Source organism: Mastacembelus armatus, unplaced genomic scaffold (genome assembly GCF_900324485.2).
Source record: "Mastacembelus armatus unplaced genomic scaffold, fMasArm1.2, whole genome shotgun sequence".
Taxonomy (NCBI): Eukaryota; Metazoa; Chordata; class Actinopteri; order Synbranchiformes; family Mastacembelidae; genus Mastacembelus; species Mastacembelus armatus.
In genome coordinates this window covers 440,837-459,690 of record NW_022872883.1, presented here as the reverse complement: position 1 = coordinate 459,690, position 18,854 = coordinate 440,837, and the positions used below count along the sequence as shown (strand labels likewise).

Here is an 18,854-nt window from a genome sequence, read left to right as displayed (position 1 = left end):
CAGGAGAACACAGGTGTACCAGGGCCTTACCACCCAGCACAACAAATGATATGATATTTAGTGTACACCTCACAGGGCGGAGGGGCCAGATGCTTCAGGGGTCTAATGAAAACTAATAAACTCCAGTTGGAGTTTGGCAGATGCTGTTTGCTCAGACAGTGTGATGGTACCAAGACTGGGGACGTTTGACCAACATACAGGTGGTGTGTTTGAGCGCAGACAGGTACTTACTGAGATGTGGGTTAACAGGAGCTGTGGAGGGACAAAAGAAAAGAACTGGGATCAGCCAAGAGTACAGTTCACCTGAGAAAAGACATGCAGGTGGCAGCAGAGGACAGAGATAAATGAAAACTAAAATCTGGCTGATCTAAAGCCTGGTAAGTGAAATGAACCTGTGTGTCCAGAGCAGAGGAGGTCTGGGGTCACACGGGGTTATCGGTGCTGCTGCTGAGTCAGCACTACAGATGTGGGCCGAGAAAACAGGAGCTCAGAACTGTAACGTTTCCTTAATGAACTTCTTAATCTTCTTTAACATAACGAGTTGGAAATGAACTGGAGAAAGTCGAAAGCATCAGATTTTACATTTGGTTTGAAAACTACAGTAAAGACCCTTAAAGGAAGTAAAGGACACACAAACATTAACCCAGTGGACTCTGAAAAGCTCAACTGATTAGCTGGAGACCTATGTCTCCGCTGTATGTGAGATAAAGACCTTTGTCTCCGCTGTATGTGAGATAAAGACCTTTGTCTCCGCTGTATGTGAGATAAAGACCTTTGTCTCCGCTGTATGTGAGATAAAGACCTATGTCTCCGCTGTATGTGAGATAAAGACCTTTGTCTCCGCTGTATGTGAGATAAAGACCTTTGTCTCCGCTGTATGTGAGATAAAGACCTTTGTCTCCGCTGTATGTGAGATAAAGACCTATGTCTCCGCTGTATGTGAGATAAAGACCTATGTCTCCGCTGTATGTGAGATAAGGACCTTTGTCTCCGCTGTATGTGAGATAAAGACCTATGTCTCCGCTGTATGTGAGATAAAGACCTTTGTCTCCGCTGTATGTGAGATAAAGACCTATGTCTCCGCTGTATGTGAGATAAAGACCTATGTCTCCGCTGTATGTGAGATAAAGACCTTTGTCTCCGCTGTATGTGAGATAAAGACCTATGTCTCCGCTGTATGTGAGATAAAGACCTATGTCTCCGCTGTATGTGAGATAAAGACCTTTGTCTCCGCTGTATGTGAGATAAAGACCTATGTCTCCGCTGTATGTGAGATAAAGACCTTTGTCTCCGCTGTATGTGAGATAAAGACCTTTGTCTCCGCTGTATGTGAGATAAAGACCTATGTCTCCGCTGTATGTGAGATAAAGACCTATGTCTCAGCTGTATGTGAGATAAAGACCTATGTCTCCGCTGTATGTGAGATAAAGACCTTTGTCTCCGCTGTATGTGAGATAAAGACCTATGTCTCCGCTGTATGTGAGATAAAGACCTATGTCTCAGCTGTATGTGAGATAAAGACCTATGTCTCCGCTGTATGTGAGATAAAGACCTTTGTCTCAGCTGTATGTGAGATAAAGACCTATGTCTCCGCTGTATGTGAGATAAAGACCTATGTCTCCGCTGTATGTGAGATAAAGACCTTTGTCTCCGCTGTATGTGAGATAAAGACCTATGTCTCCGCTGTATGTGAGATAAAGACCTTTGTCTCCGCTGTATGTGAGATAAAGACCTGTCTCCGCTGTATGTGAGATAAAGACCTATGTCTCCGCTGTATGTGAGATAAAGACCTATGTCTCCGCTGTATGTGAGATAAAGACCTTTGTCTCCGCTGTATGTGAGATAAAGACCTGTCTCAGCTGTATGTGAGATAAAGACCTATGTCTCCGCTGTATGTGAGATAAAGACCTTTGTCTCCGCTGTATGTGAGATAAAGACCTGTCTCCGCTGTATGTGAGATAAAGACCTTTGTCTCCGCTGTATGTGAGATAAAGACCTATGTCTCCGCTGTATGTGAGATAAAGACCTGTCTCCGCTGTATGTGAGATAAAGACCTTTGTCTCCGCTGTATGTGAGATAAAGACCTATGTCTCCGCTGTATGTGAGATAAAGACCTTTGTCTCCGCTGTATGTGAGATAAAGACCTGTCTCCGCTGTATGTGAGATAAAGACCTTTGTCTCCGCTGTATGTGAGATAAAGACCTATGTCTCCGCTGTATGTGAGATAAAGACCTTTGTCTCCGCTGTATGTGAGATAAAGACCTATGTCTCCGCTGTATGTGAGATAAAGACCTTTGTCTCCGCTGTATGTGAGATAAAGACCTGTCTCCGCTGTATGTGAGATAAAGACCTGTCTCCGCTGTATGTGAGATAAAGACCTATGTCTCAGCTGTATGTGAGATAAAGACCTATGTCTCCGCTGTATGTGAGATAAAGACCTTTGTCTCCGCTGTATGTGAGATAAAGACCTGTCTCAGCTGTATGTGAGATAAAGACCTATGTCTCCGCTGAATGTGAGATAAAGACCTTTGTCTCCGCTGTATGTGAGATAAAGACCTATGTCTCCGCTGTATGTGACATAAAGACCTTTGTCTTCGCTGTATGTGAGATAAGGACCTATGTCTCCGCTGTATGTGAGATAAAGACCTTTGTCTTCGCTGTATGTGAGATAAGGACCTATGTCTCAGCTGTATGTGAGATAAAGACCTATGTCTCAGCTGTATGTGAGATAAAGACCTGTCTCTGCATGTGAGATAAGGACCTATGTCTCCGCTGTATGTGAGATAAAGACCTTTGTCTTCGCTGTATGTGAGATAAGGACCTATGTCTCCGCTGTATGTGAGATAAAGACCTATGTCTCCGCTGTATGTGAGATAAAGACCTTTGTCTTCGCTGTATGTGAGATAAGGACCTATGTCTCCGCTGTATGTGAGATAAAGACCTATGTCTCAGCTGTATGTGAGATAAAGACCTGTCTCCGCTGTATGTGAGATAAAGACCTATGTCTCCGCTGTATGTGAGATAAAGACCTTTGTCTCCGCTGTATGTGAGATAAAGACCTTTGTCTCCGCTGTATGTGAGATAAAGACCTGTCTCCGCTGTATGTGAGATAAAGACCTTTGTCTCCGCTGTATGTGAGATAAAGACTTTTGACTTTTTCCACCTTAAAAAACAAAATGTGCTGCCCTGTGTGTCTGCAGATCTGTGGATGGAAATGGAGGTGCTGACCCGGCAGCATTTCTCCTCGGTTCCCTGAATCCGTCTGATCGCAGCAGGACACGTTTGTGGAGGCGTGTCCCTTCACTGCAGGTTGATGGGATGTGAACTTCCTGTCTGAACCCTGGCGAGGAGCTAACGCGACGATCAGAAAGAGTAGGAGGTGATGCGTTCACTGACAGTCTGTTAAACGAGTTCAGGCTCAGATCTTTTGTGTGTTCTCGTCTCCTGCTGTGAGCTTCATTTGTCTCTGTCGCTTTTATTTTTTATTTCACTTTGACGTCGCTGCAGTTGAGACTTTTCTGCGTGGCAGCTCGACAGTTTGCTTTTATTCCCCTGTTTTTCCAGTTTTAGTTCCATTATTTTTTCATAGGAAATAAAGAGAAGCAGTGAGGCATCAAATAAACATGTTCCGATGCTAAAACAACTGTAACAGCTGATTCTGGGCTCCCAGATGTTCTGGGACGAGCACATGTATAAATAATTGGTTAAGAACCAGCTGCGTCAGCTCTGAGTTAAAGTTAAAACACAACATAAATCAAACTGGTCCACAGACATTAACTCACGAGTTGGAAACACATTAGTGTTAGGTTTCGACCAACACACAAGTTTAAGAACAGCTGCTGCTCCACAGTCCAGAACTTTACTTCTGGTTTTGGACTGGATCCTGTTTCACTAAGAACATGTTCTGGCTCCTGTTTCATCTGTGGAAACTTTGTGCTGTGACAAAACTATTTTCTATTTCTGATGTGTTTTCTTCAGTACACACTGTAACGCCACTTTCCTCCATCACACTGAGCTGGAGGTCAAAGTTCACAGGTGGAAAACAGACCCGGACTTGTGATTTGAGTGAACTGGCCCTTTAGGTTAGAGAACAACATGATGCCAACACGCGTCACGTACCGCTGTATGTGATGATGCGTTCGGTGGCGTCCCCCTCTCCGTAGCGGGTGATAGGCGTGAGGCGGACCAGGTAGGACTCCGGTTTGACGAGTTCAGTCAGGTTGTAGGTCAGCAGCTCCCCGTTCTTGATGGTTCCCTCAATGGGAATCTCCTGCTCCCACCAGCGGGACTGGCCCATCTGAAACACAAGAAACCTTAAGCTGAGGTCATTCCCTTAGAGGATGCTTTGTCAAAAACCAGCTCCAGAGACTGGTCTGTGTTCTGGTTCCACTGCTCCTCCAGCTTCTCTCTGCTCTCAGCAGAGTCTGGAGCTGGTTTCTGGAAAAAGAGGGGCCCTCCCATTGTTGGTGAGGAAGAACCATGTGAGCCAGGTCAGCGGTGTGGCTCCCTGCTGTGTTTTTAATAGTTCTTGGACAACAATGGAGGTCTACGGCACAGACCCATAAGCTGAACCAGGTTCTGGATTCACACACATTCTTTGGTGCTGTCAGTCTCTGGATGGGATCTGGACTCAGGAACACACAGGCACCTTTAAACTAACTCTCTCCTCCCTCATCCCATCACTTTCCGTCTTGTCAGCACTTTCTCCCTGCTCTCTCTCTCTGCAGCACTGTGGCATGAATGAAGACAGGCAGGTTACCATGGCAACAAGGCACCCTGCTCCTCCAACATGAGGCTGATGCCCCAGGAGCTTCAGGTACCAACGGACCCAGCACCACGTCCAGGACTGCTGTCTGTGTCACGTTCGATTTGCCCGGGTCATGTTGATGTTATCGACCTGATCGATGGTCTGGTGGTCTGCCTGCAGTCCGACTGTCAGGAGATCAGCACTAAACAGCCTCAGCTCATTTTGGCTGAAGCAGGACTTTTACACGTGGCTGTGACACAGACAGAACATATGTTCCATCATCTGCTGCCACAGTGAAACTGAACCAGAATAAACCTGCTGTTGATGAATCATGTGACCGAGAGGTGAGTCATGTGACTCAGACATCAGGTGTGTGTGGAGAGATGAGGAGGCTGGAACAGATTTTATGTTCCTCATGGTTTTAACCAGCTCTTCTTCTTCTGTGGTGGAAAATCCAGATCAGACTCGTACAGCAAGAGGGGACGAGACGACGCTTCAGTCACGTCTCACTTTGAGGATTTTTCTGGAAATGTGGTTAAACTTTGTGCTGGTTGGTCGACGATGAATAAGCTACAGTCCCTGCAGTTCTGTATATACTATAGCGCTGATAAAATAAAATGAAATAAATAAAATTAATAAAATAAAATAAAATAAAATGCCTCAGCAGCTCCCCGCAGACAAACAGCGGACATGATGCTGGAGAAAGGCCGAGCGAGGGTTAAACACAGAGGCTGTGTCCTATATCTGTCAGACAGAGAGGATTACCTCCAGCTACTGCAATCTGCCCACTGAGCATCACACACACGCTCACATCTCCGTCCTCATGAGGAGAAAACTGACGTGAGGCTGAGCCTGATTTAGACTTTAAGCCTGAGACCAAGTCCTGAGCCCCGAACATCCCTGTGAAGAAGAAAAGTTTAGAGAAGCAGCAGAATTAGACGAGTGCCGTCTCATAATGCTTCCACCACTGCAGCACATTAGCGTGTCACATGACAGGTCACATGACAGGTCACATGACGTCCCTGAAGCAAAGGACGTGCGTGACATCAGTAGGATTACACCAACTAATATCATGTCCAGTTCTTCAGGGAACATAATCAGCTCGTGACTCTTGTACAACCTCCTCAGTCCTTGGCCTCATGCAGTCCTGGGGGGGCACAGTTTCACAGCTCCACACCAACACCCAGACCACGTCAGCACTCACACAAGAAGGAGAAACGTGAGGCGACTGAGGCTCTGCTGCCTCTGAATCTCGTCACATGTGAACTATGGAAAAAACCAGCAAACACTAAACCGTTTGTTCCGACAACGAGCGAAAAACAAAAGTTTTCATCCAGTTTGAGTTGGAAAACAACAATTTGCTGCTCGGATCAAGAGCAAGAACCAGAACCAGAAAATCAGAATGTTTTTATTACAGTTCATTAGATGAAAACGTGACCTTTGCCCTCAATGGTTTCAGTTCATTCAACGTTACTTTTACATGCACATCCACTGTATGATGCCTTTGTTTGCTTTAGAGATTATGCTACTGTCACCACTACATTATTATATGTGTGTGTGTGTTTTATATATGTGTGTTTGATAGGTTTTATATATGTGTGTGTGTGTTTGACAGGTTTTATATGTGTGTGTGTGTGTGTTAATTAGATCTCTATATATTAAACATGCAGATTTTAAATGTGCAGCCTGACGGCATTCAGCTGGACCATACGATCCTGCGTACGGACCCTGGGATCCTGCGTACGGACCCTGGGATCCTGCGTACGGACCCTGAGATCCTGTGAAGCCTCCAACACTTTTACTGCATCATCAAGCTCCTGGACCAGTTTTACTGTCGTCATTAAAGTTTATCGGCTCCAACGAACAACATGAGAACTAAACAATGACTTCATTCTCTGCTTTGTCACATTTATGACTCTTAACAGTACATAAACCTCGACGTGGAAAATGTACTGTGAGTTATAATACTAATAAAAATGTAGAACTAGGGTCATAAAAACGTGTAACACTGTGACGGCTTCACACACTCCTTTGTTTTTACTTTCTAACTTGTTTGTTTATTTATTTGTCTCCTAGGATCCATTTTCATCGAACCAAAGTCTGGAAGTAGCGTCTGATGGCTTTCATTAGTTTGCCTTTGAACTCTACTGACCTGTCTGATACCAAGCCTGTAGGCCAGGATCCGGTCCACGATGTTGGGTTTCATCTGAGTCCACTGCAGCTTGAAGCCGTAGACTCGGGGTCTGTTCTGCCACAGGGCGCCGTAGGTGTCGTAGTAAAACTCTGGAGCGTAGGCTTTGCCTGAGGAGACACAGGGGTCAGAGGTCAATCTGGAGACCCAACAGCAGACCCAACAAAAGGAGACTTAAACCTTCTGTCCAGCATGAATAATGTAGAGGTCAGGAAAATCAACCAAAGAAGAGGTTTTGCACAGTCAAACCAACAAGAGTTTCCTCATCAGTGCAAAGTTCAAAGTTCGCACCAGCACAGGACAGAAAGAGACGCTTGGACGTTTTGTCCAAATGAACAACGTGAACATGAAGATGAATCTGTTCTGCTGATTCAACTCCAACACTGAACTGCAGTTTCTGGCTCCCACCCTGCGAAGGTGTGAGGAACAGTGTCCCAGTCCAGTGTCTGTCTCTCAGTTTCTGTCCCGTCAGTTTGTCCTGCAGTTTGCCGTCGTCTCATTGGCTGGACGAGCGAGCTTTAAAATGCCACGCGTGTTCACACCTGATTAACACAGACACAAACTTCACCTCTGCAATGACAAACCCAACATAATCGCTGTCATTTCCCATCAGCCCTCCATCCACAGCTTACAACTTCCCTCTTTAAACACTTTCTGCTGCCGCTGCAGAAGCGCCGCAGCTCGGGGGCCGGGGAAGATAAGAGGCTTAACGCAGCGCTGACAGGGCGGCGTTCATCGGGGGAGGACGGAGAGAAGAGTCGGTGATGTCTGAAAGTCTGCTCAGAGTCTGCAGAGACACTGATGACTCCTCGTCGGCAGCAGAGATGAAACGGGGGCTGAGGTCCACACAGCAGAGACCGACTAGCCCCTTTCTAAAATCTGCCACACCAGCCCCTGTTCCCTCCTGCATTATAACTCACTGGGCAATGATAACTATGAGTATGCAGCAGAAGTGCAAACACTGAAATAAAAGCTTTTTTGTCACACAGAGGACAGGTCTGGTCTTTAAGACCTCAGCTGTTAAACCACCCACAGACCAGAGGCAGCAGGTTTTCTGATCACACACAGATGACGAGAAGTTTCCTGAAGCCCTGCACATTATTTAAGTCGTTAAAAACCTGCCCTGCTCAGCATTTCAAGATCAGATCAGCCCTAATTACCATCGTGTTCCTGCCCTCCAGATGTAAATGTTTAGTCCCATCAGACCCCAGGCCAAAACTAGTCCAAGTCAAGTCCAAATGAAGTCTCCAGTGCTTTAAGACACTGTAGCACAAACTGGCCTTTAATTATTTCAGACGACTCCAAATAAGAAAACAAACAAAAACCCGACCTGCTCCTGAGTCCAAAGCAAAGTCCCATCACGACTCACCTGTGATCAGAAAGGTGCAGCGGCCCGCCCCAGCCTCGTTGGTGATGTCACAGGTGTACTCGCCGTAGCCCTCTCGGTTCAGAGCTCGGACGTTGTAGTAGGTTTCGTCCTGCTGGTCGCCGAGCTGTCCGACGGTGAGGAGGCGGGAGCCCAGCTTCCACTCGTACCGCAGGAGGCGGGCGGGATGAGCTCGCAGCAGGCGGCAGGTGAGACTGAACGCCCGGCCCAGAGCCTGCCGGACCTCCATGTACACCGGCTCCACTGTGGGAGGGACTGGTAGAGAGAAAACATCAGATTACGCAGCTTGAAAATGTGATTCCACCAACCCCCATGTGAAGATCAGGAGCTGGTTTACAGCTGAGAGTGTTAAACCTTCCTGTCGGTGCTGTTACACAAAAACGTTTCCTGAAATAATCTTTTCAATCCAAAACTCTTCTTCTTCATGTTGCTGCTCGACCCTGAAGACCAGATTTTGCCAACAGGGATCAATGAAGTTTCATCTGACCTGATCATGGCTGGACCCAAACTGACCTCAGAGCTGCCTCGCTGCATTAAATTGGCGAACTAATAAACCCAGACTGAGCTGGAGTCTGTGGCTCTCAGGTCCCCTCTTTAATGAAGCCAGAACGGCTCTTAAGCTTCTAGAACAAAAACAAAGAGTCTGATTTTCTGCACGTGACAGGTTAGTGCCCTCTGACCTCTGACCTGCACACACACATTAAACACACAGGTCCCATCATGCACTGAAACACAGCCGTTCTCCTAACGTGTCTGTTACCAAACTGAAACACTATAGAGGAACAGGAGAAAAGTTAGTAACGATGAAAACACATTTATGGTGATTTTAAAAAGTCAAAATCCGTCAGTGCTCAGAATTCTGACCTACCATAAATGATTTTTACTGTGAAATGTGTTTTTATTTCAGCTGCAGGCGTCAGTTTCCCTTTTCATTCCTTCTTCTGTTCGTGACTTTTGAAACGCAGCCCGTCGCTGACGTGACCTGCGCTCGTCGCTGTCGTCCCTGTAATCCAGGGACAAGACCAACAGTCTGGGCCGGATTATCGTCAAAGTAAAAAACACTAACAGCTCATTTCATAGGCTTTAATCTTCGAGCGTCGTGTGGGCTCATTAGCATATTTATGAGAAGTCATTAAAACCAGAGACACGATTAATGACCAATTACACACAAACTGCTGAGAAATAAAAGCAGTTTGCGTCTTTAGAAATTCAGTTTTCATTCCCACATGATCCTGCTCAGTCCAACTCACTTCACTTTCTCAGGGAGCAGCTAAATCTGTGTCATGTCAGACTTGAATGTTGTTTCACTTATTTCCCAGTAATCCACCTGTAATCTGCCCTCACTTTAATCTGCTTACTGTTGTTGCACAGTGAAAACAGCAAACACAGCCCAGGACAGAATTTGCAGAGGAGTGGTCTGTCCAGGTCCAACACTAAATCCTGCAGCCAAAGGACAAAGTCCTTTCGTAAAGGACAGCAGGTTTGTTCTGCTGGTACCAGTCATCCTGTTGGTTCTTCTGACAGGAACCACAGTTTACTAGTTAATGAGAGGGTCAACTATGGGATGGTACAGCGAACAGAACAAAGACCATATTAATCTCACGTAGAGTTTTACCCAGAACAAAAATGAACCGTCACATCACCGTGTTTCAGTGTCCACCTACATGTGCCTCTACATGTGGTCCCAGACTAAGTCCATGATGCTGACATCAGGACTCCTGCTTCTCCGGCTCTGTAGGACTCTGCAGGCAGGTCTGGGGCTCAGGCTGTCTCATGGTCTCTGCCTCTACATGTGGTCCCAGACTAAGTCCATGATGCTGACATCAGGACTCCTGCTTCTCCGGCTCTGTAGGACTCTGCAGGCAGGTCTGGGGCTCAGGCTGTCTCATGGTCTCTGCCTCTACATGTGGTCCCAGACTAAGTCCATGATGTTGACATCAGGACTCCTGCTTCTCCGGCTCTGTAGGACTCTGCAGGCAGGTCTGGGGCTCAGGCTGTCTCATGGTCTCTGCCTCTACATGTGGTCCCAGACTAAGTCCATGATGTTGACATCAGGACTCCTGCTTCTCCGGCTCTGTAGGACTCTGCTGCAGGACTGGGCTCAGGCTCAGTGTGGAACCATCAGACTCTAAATGTTTGCACAGCTCAGTTTGTTGGGGCAAACAAAATCTCCACAGAGGCGGCTGACTGTCGGTTTAATGACCGAGCAAGTGACCTTTAATTAAACTTTATTAGGTGACGGTTCGTTCTCGGGCTGCACAGAAACCACAGCTCAGGACTAATTCACAGGAAACTGTTCACAGTTCTGCAGCAGAGGACGAGTCGCAGTCGGAGACCTGGGGTCAAATCAAAGTGCAGAGTTTATCGTTCTCAGCTGATGAGTAAGAAACGCTTTCAGAGGACTGTGCTGCTGGAAATGGTCTTTGTGTGTAGAATGGATGAGGCAGCATGGACTAAGATGTTCCACCCAGTGTGGTAACTGCAGGTAAACTGACGGGACGTGGTGTCTCATCCATAATACCCCCCCACCCTGTTGCCTGCACAGTCTCTGGTGGTCACACAGTAACAACACACAGGAACAACCTACACTCCAGCATTAAAGCAGAGCTGCATGACGTTTTGCTGATGGGCTGTTTGTTCCAACAGTGTCATTGGAAGGACCGTGACAGGACTGGACTGACAACAGGTCTGTACTGGTGTTTACATTTCTGCACCATCAGCTCCATCACCATGACGCTGTTCAATGTGTTTTATTTTGTAGACGATCTTTTGTTTAAAATGAAATCTTCGTTATCATCACACTAATCTTCACTCACACGTCTCATTCTGTGCTCTCACCTCATTGCACACTAACAACCTGCACGGTGGTTTTCCCTCCCTGTTGTACACACAGAGGTTTTTATCCCATGATGCTTCAGGTTCCCTCTGAAGGTTTCCTGCCAGTTTCCACATTGACTCTTGGGAGAATCTGAGCGAGCGAACCTGTGGAGTAGATTTGCTCTGACAGCCTTTTAGCAGAAGGAAGCCAGGAGCTGTGCATGTGCAGCTTCCTGTCACATCCTCTGAGATGTTACCGTGCAGCACGTTACCCTGCAGGTGAGAACAGGGCCGTGGGTTCGATCTCCGCCCGCAGCCTGACGGGTGGCATGTGCCCGTCTCCGCCTGCACGACGGAGCGGCCGCTCTGGCGGATGTGATGCACGTTGACTGGGTGATGTGACGGCCCCTCTGCAGGCCTCCCAGGTCAGGCTCTGAAGCAGCACAGGTGTTTGTGACGCAGACAGAACTCTGAGGACCCAACTGAGCTCTGAGGACCCAACTGAGCTCTGAGGACCCAACTGAGCTCTGAGGACCCAACTGAGCTCTGAGGACCCATCTGAGCTCTGATACTGTTGTAAAACCTGCTGTGACACAACGTCGCCTTCACTCCAGATAAATGTGACGATGATTATTATTAATTCGTCCGACTTAACTTAGTGCTGGAACTGTTTTTAGTCTGAATTCATTTTTATTTTTCAGCTAAAAATCCTTTAGTCCCCACATCATAGGTAAACAGATGTTTAACCAGTGATTTAATACTGTGTGTGTGTGTGTGTGTGTGTGTGTGTGTGTGTGTGTGTGGTACCCACACTGCACCACCAGCTGGATCGTGGCCTCTCGTGGTTTCACGTTGAAGCCATTGTACTGACTCGTCTGGCACCGGTACGTCCCGCTCATGTCTCTGGTCACGTTGCTGATCCTCAGGACGCCGTCGTAGCTCTCCACCTGAGCCGAGCCGTCCGGCATCAGAGCCGCCGTCCCACCTTCCTCAGCCCGGGACCACAGGATGATGGGTTTGGGTTTCCCTGAGACCAGACACTGCAGGTCCACGGTGTCACCCTCCTGAGTGATGAGGTGAGAGCGGCCCCTGGGGACGGTCAGCTCCGGAGGAACTGCAGTGACACACACACACACACACACACACAAACCTTTGTTTGTTTTCTACAGCTTGTGTTTGTGTTTACAGGGTCAGGCTGAGCTGCTGACAGGCCCCGGGGCCACACGGCTCCAAAGTGTTGTTTTGTGCAGTGAGAAGCTGCGCACACACACACACACACACACACACGCACACACAGGCACACACACACACACACACAGGCACACACACGCACGCACGCACACGCACGCGCGCACACACACACACACACACACACACACACACACACATGCACGCACACACACACACACACAGAATGAGCAACAGGAACAACAGATAACAGGTGATAAACAAAGCAAACCAGGAAACAACAAGTTTTCCCGGCAGTCAGACTCAGGATCAGTTTCATTGTGACGTCACATCTGAAGCAAAAAGAGAAGCTGTGTGGGAGAAACATGACCCGTGTTTGGTTTAACTCACGCTGCGTCACATCCTGTGGCCCCGCGTGGACAGGAAGAAAAGAAATTTCACTTCACAAACAGACTCTAGTAACATTTACAGACTGGACCTGCAGCTGTTCGGTACCTGTGGTGGATGAGATGTTGACGTCGATGCTGATCTCAGGGATTCCTCCGTTCCTCAGCGACGCCACACAGGTGTATGTGCCGAAGTCGGTGAATTTGAGGTCGATGATGTCGAGGTTGGTGGTTCCTGGAGAGACGTCGGTGTCGGTGTGGGTGATGACCATCCGCTCCGAGCTCCGCAGCGGCCGGCCGTTCTTCAGCCAGCTGAACTGCAGCTCCTCCGGCGGCGTGGCCTGCACCTGGCAGCTGATCTTCACCTCCCGGCCGATCTGGATGTTGTCGTCGTTGTGGTAGGGGTCGGGCGTGATCCAGAAGCGACCTTTACGCAGCCCTGCAGGAGACGGGAGGAAAGAAAAGGAGGCAGTTTGGTCTCTCAGTCTGGGCTGCAGGGAAACATAAACACAGCCAACAGTCGATAAAACAAAGGGACAGATGTTCAGGGTCGGACTCAGAGACCTGATGCTGAGGTTCTTTTAGGGAAACCCGTCTCCTGGGAAAGTTTTACTGTCGCTGCAGGATGAGAAACAGGAGTTTACAATATTTCTAAACATCTAAGAACATCTGGATTTTAACCATCTAAAGATTGTGGTTCCTTCAACTTCACATTCATTCTCAGGATTAATATCATTATTATTATTGTCATACTACTTGTGACCACATTTGGGATCAGCCCTCATTATCATCAGGTCTCTTCTGGTCTGGAGGTCTTGGGTCCCCCCTTTAACTGGGTCTCTGTCTGGATGAGACTGAAAGGAGTTGAAACAGCAGCTGAAGAGCAAACACTGGACTGACACGTTCATTTTCAATGTGGGTCTTAGTTATCGCTCCTGAACCTGTGAGGTCTCGTCACACGTCTGGACCCTGCAGCTCAACCTTAATCATTTCAGACCAGTGAGGCCCAATGTGTCCTCAGATTTGACGTTATTACCATCAGCCCTCCTGCTGTGGAGAAACTAATTCGTCCAAATGGGGCTTAATTATCACTGAAGCCATTTGTTCGGTTTAATCCTGTGAGCGTCCACAGTGACAGCGAGCAGCTGCTTTTCCTGCTCCACTTTTCCCATCAGCCGAGTGGGAGACCCCGCCCTGACCTGCCGCCGGCACGTCGCCGACTGTTTCACCTCACACCTGAACTGGTTCCTGCTCCATCACAAGATCATTAAGCTTCACATTCACTCCCCCAACAAAAGCTGAAGCTTTCAAATCTTCTGCATCATTTTTATGGATCTGTTTTCTAAAGCAGCAGTGACAACATGCTGGTGTATCAGACACAACAACTTTACTGTGATTCAACCCTGAAGCCATCAGTCACTGGTGAGCGAGCGTGGACACAAAACTGACGTGCTGTTTGTTCTGTCAGTGGATTTTGGCCAAACCTGAGCTGCTGTAGCTGTTAGCACATTAGCATGCTAACATCATGCTAAGATCATGCTAACATCAGCAGGTAAACAGTGTATTGCTCTTAAACCAAAGAACTGCACAAAATAAAACTGTGGTCTGTTGGTGGCGTTGGATAAAGAGTCACGGTCGGCAGAGTTTTCACAGTTCAACCTGAGAGGAACATGAACCAATCCAGTCTGGGCCAAAGGGTGTTTTTGCAGCTGCTAAACTGTTGAATTAGCTCCAAGCAGGACGCCAATTATTTCCACGTGGATATTAAAGTGCATCATCAGCAAAGCTGCGACCAATGAGACCGGCTGGCCCCGTTAGCAGGACAATGGTAGCCAGATGCAGGTTTCCTGCATGAGGAGAAACCATGTGATGGTGCTGGATGTCACAACAACTCTGGACAAACTGCTGCGATCAAGTTACAGCGTTAGTGGACGACCGCAGACAGGCCAAGGTTGGAGGTCCGACCGCACATCTGTGTGTCTGTGTGTGTGTGTGTGTGTGTGTGTGTGTGTGTGTGTTGGGGGCAGCAGGATATAAATAGCTTCAGATCGTGAGGCGAGCAGCTGATTGTCCTTGTTCATTAAGATTAAAGGAAGTTTCACTGAAAGGTCTGTTACATAAGCAGCCGCTCGCTGCACATTTCACTGGCTCCAGGTCTGTGGCACTGATGTAGTACTACAGTAATCATGTGTGTGTGTGTAGTACTACAGTAATCCTGTGTGTGTGTAGTACTACAGTAATCATGTGTGTGTGTGTAGTACTACAGTAATCATGTGTGTGTGTAGTACTACAGTAATCCTGTGTGTGTGTAGTACTACAGTAATCATGTGTGTGTGTGTAGTACTACAGTAATCATGTGTGTGTGTAGTACTACAGTAATCCTGTGTGTATGTGAGTAGTACTACAGTAATCCTGTGTGTAGTACTACAGTAATCATGTACAGTAGTCGTGTGAGTAGTACTACAGTAATCCTGTGTGTTATTACTACAGTAATCATGTACAGTAGTCGTGTGTGTAGTACTACAGTAATCCTGTGTGTGTGGTATTGCAGTAATCCTGTGTAGTAGTATGTCACACTGAACTGGTTTGACCCTTGTGGCTCTGGGCCTCCTCCTCCTCCTCCTCTTCCTCCTCCCAAAGCAGCATCATCATCCTCACTTCCTTTTTTATCGCTCTCCACTCTTCTTCATCACCTCCATCCTGCTCCTCTCTGCCCCTCATCATCACCTCCTCTTCATCTGCCTCCTCTACATCTTTGGCCAGTTCTCTCCTCCTCCTCCTCCTCCTCCTCCTCATCCACCCACATACGTCTCTCCTCTGGAAACAGACTGTGTCACACTGGGAGGACTGGAGACAAACCACTAACATGAGAGACAGAGAGGTGCATGATGGGAGCTGCAGGGAGATAACACACACTTTCCCAGTGTGTAACCCGGACACTGGTCCTCATAGAGATAGAAGCACACACACAGTGTGAGTCATGCAGCAAAGGGAAACACATGGTGCACACAGTAAAGGGACATTCCCACATACTGGGAGTCCAGATCCCATCCAGCGACTGACGGCACCAATGAATGTGTGTGAATCCAGAACCTGGTTCAGCTTATGGGTCTGAGCAGTAGACCTCCATTGTTGTCCAAAAACTATTAAAAACCCAGCAGGGAGCCACACCGCTGACCTGGCTCACATGGTTCTTCCTCACCAACAATGGGAGGCCCCTCTTTTTCCAGAAACCAGCTCCAGACTCTGCTGAGAGCAGAGAGAAGCTGGAGACAGTTGAAATAAAGCAGCTTTAATTGTATAAACGACCATAAAATAATTTACACAGAAACCCAACACATCTCTGGTGAGCAGCATTTGACGACTATAAAGAGGAAAATCTCTGTAACGGAGGCCAGAACCGGGCTCAGCCTTGATTCGCCCCCGATGCAGAGCTCTGAAGCTGTGCCGTTCAGCTGCAGGATGCTTCAGAGATGTACGCAACAACCGAGGTGTCGTGTGATGTGAATTCAGCTCTTCTGGGATTTCTGTTCTTTGTGTTGACGCCTCGGCTGTAGTCGCTGCGCGCACAAAGACACGCCGATGTCTTAACTTGTTGTTTTGAAGGTACAAGCTGTTGCACAATAGACCAGAATAGATCCGACACATCCACAACAAACCCAGCGTTTATCAGCACCTGAGCAGAGACGTTAAGCTCTCTGATTATTTCGGTCTTTATAAATCCTGCTGCAGTCTGCTGCAGCCGTGTGTCGCTGTTTCCTGCAGCGTCCTGGACTTCGGCTCCTGGTGACACGTCCTGGTCTGACTCTGACAGCTCAGCATTAAACCATAATGGATCTTCTATTTTTAACTCTTTGTCCACGTCCCCTATAAAACCAACCAGATGTTTAAACACATCAGGATTTAGAAGAATTACTACTGCCTGTCCAGCTGTTAGAGCAAAAAGCATCAAGTCCATTAGATTTTTAAACAGCTGGAGTAAAAATGACCTGGACATGATTAAAACCCAAACAGACTTTTACAGACACACCAAAAGCTCTGAAGGCCACAGGCAGCAGGAACTGGGCCAGGTCAGCGGTGTGGCTGCCTGCTGTGTTTTTAATAGACAACAATGGAGGTTTGATTTGGACTCAGGAACACAAACATCCTTTACGTTGGAACGCCGTACCTCGGACCAGGACAGTGGTGGATTTCTTGGCGGGGTTTCCCACATTGTTGGACGCCACACAGCTGTAGGCGCCACCGTCCTCCGTGGTGACGGCGGGAACACTCAGCGTGCCGCCCTTCGCCGTGCTCCTTTTCGGGAGCTCCTCCCCTCCTGGCCTCACCCAGCTGAGGGTGGGGGAAGGATCACCGCCCGCTGCCGCGCACACCAGGGTGATGGTCTCCCCCGGGTTCACCACCAGGGGGTCGTCCACCAGCAGCTTGATGGAGGGAGGAGCTGGGGGGAGTTAAAGTTTATTGCAACAATAAAAACGGCACATGCAGTTTGTCAATGTGGTTTCTCATTGTTCTCATATGTATTTTCACTGAGCTTTAAAAAGTCCTGGACTTAATGAGTCTAAAGTGGATTTGGGAGGAACTGGAGCTTTGGGTCACGTTAGCCGGAACCAGAGCGTCTACTGGACTGACACATTTACTCCTTAGTCAGCTAACGCTAGCTTTGGACTGGACACTTTGTCCCAACCAGGCATCTGTAGTATGCGCAGTGTGTGTGTGTGTGTGTGTGTGTGTGTGTGTTACCTGTCCTGTTGCTCAGACTGAACTGTGCCGTCTTGTCTTCGATGCTGCAGACGTTCCTGACGGAGGAGATGCAGGTGTAGTCGGCGTAATCCTGAGGACGAAGATTTTTCAACTTCAAGATCTTCGTCTCACCCTGAAACACACACACACACACACGTTTGTCCGATTATACTTGTGAGGACCATTATTACCTCAACCTTGTTCAGGTTCTAAACTGAACTTAAAAAACCAGGTCTGAACCCATATACCAGGTCCGTGAGGACCGGACAACAGATGTGTCCTGACAAAAAAAAAAAAAAAAAAATCACACAATTCAAAACTTTTTCCTTTTTAAGCCACAGATCAATGAGCAGGAATCAGTTATTGATAAGTAGCAGGTCAATCTCAGCTCCCTCCATCCCAGCCTGAGCTCCTCCTCCTCCTCCTCGCTGCCAAATCTCTCTCATCTCCTCTGGCAGCTCCGGCGCTGCCTTCCGCCTCACGGGCAGATGAGATGAGATTAGATGACATTTAAATGGGATGTTTGTGCAAAGATGGCGGCCGGTTTCTTGGCTGTGGAGGAGGAGATAAATTCCTCATTAGGGCCCAAAAAAGGGGGGGGGGTTGGCGCTGAAGGCATTACTGCATTATAGTGGACGCCGTTCAAATCTGGCGTCACGTTATCTGTGGTGTGGCATCACACGGCCTGCTAACTGGCCGTCTGATTGGCCAGTTTTCCTTAGCTTCAAATTAAATGTAAACCGGGGCCAAAACAAAGAAAAGGCTGGAATCTCCATCTGTGGAGGTTTTTAATCCACAGGGGGAGGAGGAGGGTCCAGCCTTTAAACTGCTCAGCCTGCCGATGGAGGATCACAGTGAACATTTCAAGGTCAAGACGTAGGTCGGGTTTAAACCTTAAGGGTCTTGGACAGACACATTACAGGACTCACGCCCGTGCAGTAGTGTGGGCCCCTGCTGGACTCTAAGCTAAACCAGGGTCTGGACTCAGATTACTGCTGTTTGTTTGGAAACAGGAAGCTGCTGTAGGTGTTTATTCACCTGTGTAAAAAAAGGCTCATAGATCTCCACCCCGGAGTCGGAGCTCTGCGACACCACCTCCCTGCCTCTCCTCCAGGTGTAGTGGACAGGTGGGTTGGAGTTGGAGACGCAGCGAAGAAACACCGTCCTTTCAAAGTAGAACTGCTCCTTCGCCTCCCCGAGGCTCTGGTGCACCGTTATCACTGGGTCATCCAAGACTGAGGAGGGAGAGGTGGACGGGAGGAAGATGAGGAGGAAGAGGAGGAACAGAAACTGTAAATGTTGGCAGATAAAAAATTTTCAAAACGACCAAACTCCACTGAAAAATGACGTCAGAGGCTGAAGCTGCTTTCAAACCTGGTTTGAATCAGATTTTTC

The 18,854-nt window shown here is 47.9% G+C and overlaps 1 protein-coding gene across 1 annotated transcript in view; it reads right to left on the bottom strand.

Annotated features, from left to right (window-relative positions):
• Nucleotides 1-18,854, bottom strand: part of LOC113131265 (MAM domain-containing glycosylphosphatidylinositol anchor protein 2-like) — a 42,237-nt gene that overhangs the window by 6,522 nt on the left and 16,861 nt on the right. The window contains exons 4-12 of the mRNA XM_026308342.1: nucleotides 18,498-18,694; nucleotides 17,460-17,592; nucleotides 16,885-17,157; nucleotides 12,826-13,155; nucleotides 11,954-12,256; nucleotides 8,308-8,580; nucleotides 6,900-7,048; nucleotides 4,120-4,297; nucleotides 232-252 (exon numbers count right to left, since the gene is read on the bottom strand). Coding sequence (XP_026164127.1) covers nucleotides 232-252; nucleotides 4,120-4,297; nucleotides 6,900-7,048; nucleotides 8,308-8,580; nucleotides 11,954-12,256; nucleotides 12,826-13,155; nucleotides 16,885-17,157; nucleotides 17,460-17,592; nucleotides 18,498-18,694 — 1,857 coding nt within the window. The remainder of the gene's footprint in view (nucleotides 1-231; nucleotides 253-4,119; nucleotides 4,298-6,899; nucleotides 7,049-8,307; nucleotides 8,581-11,953; nucleotides 12,257-12,825; nucleotides 13,156-16,884; nucleotides 17,158-17,459; nucleotides 17,593-18,497; nucleotides 18,695-18,854) is intronic.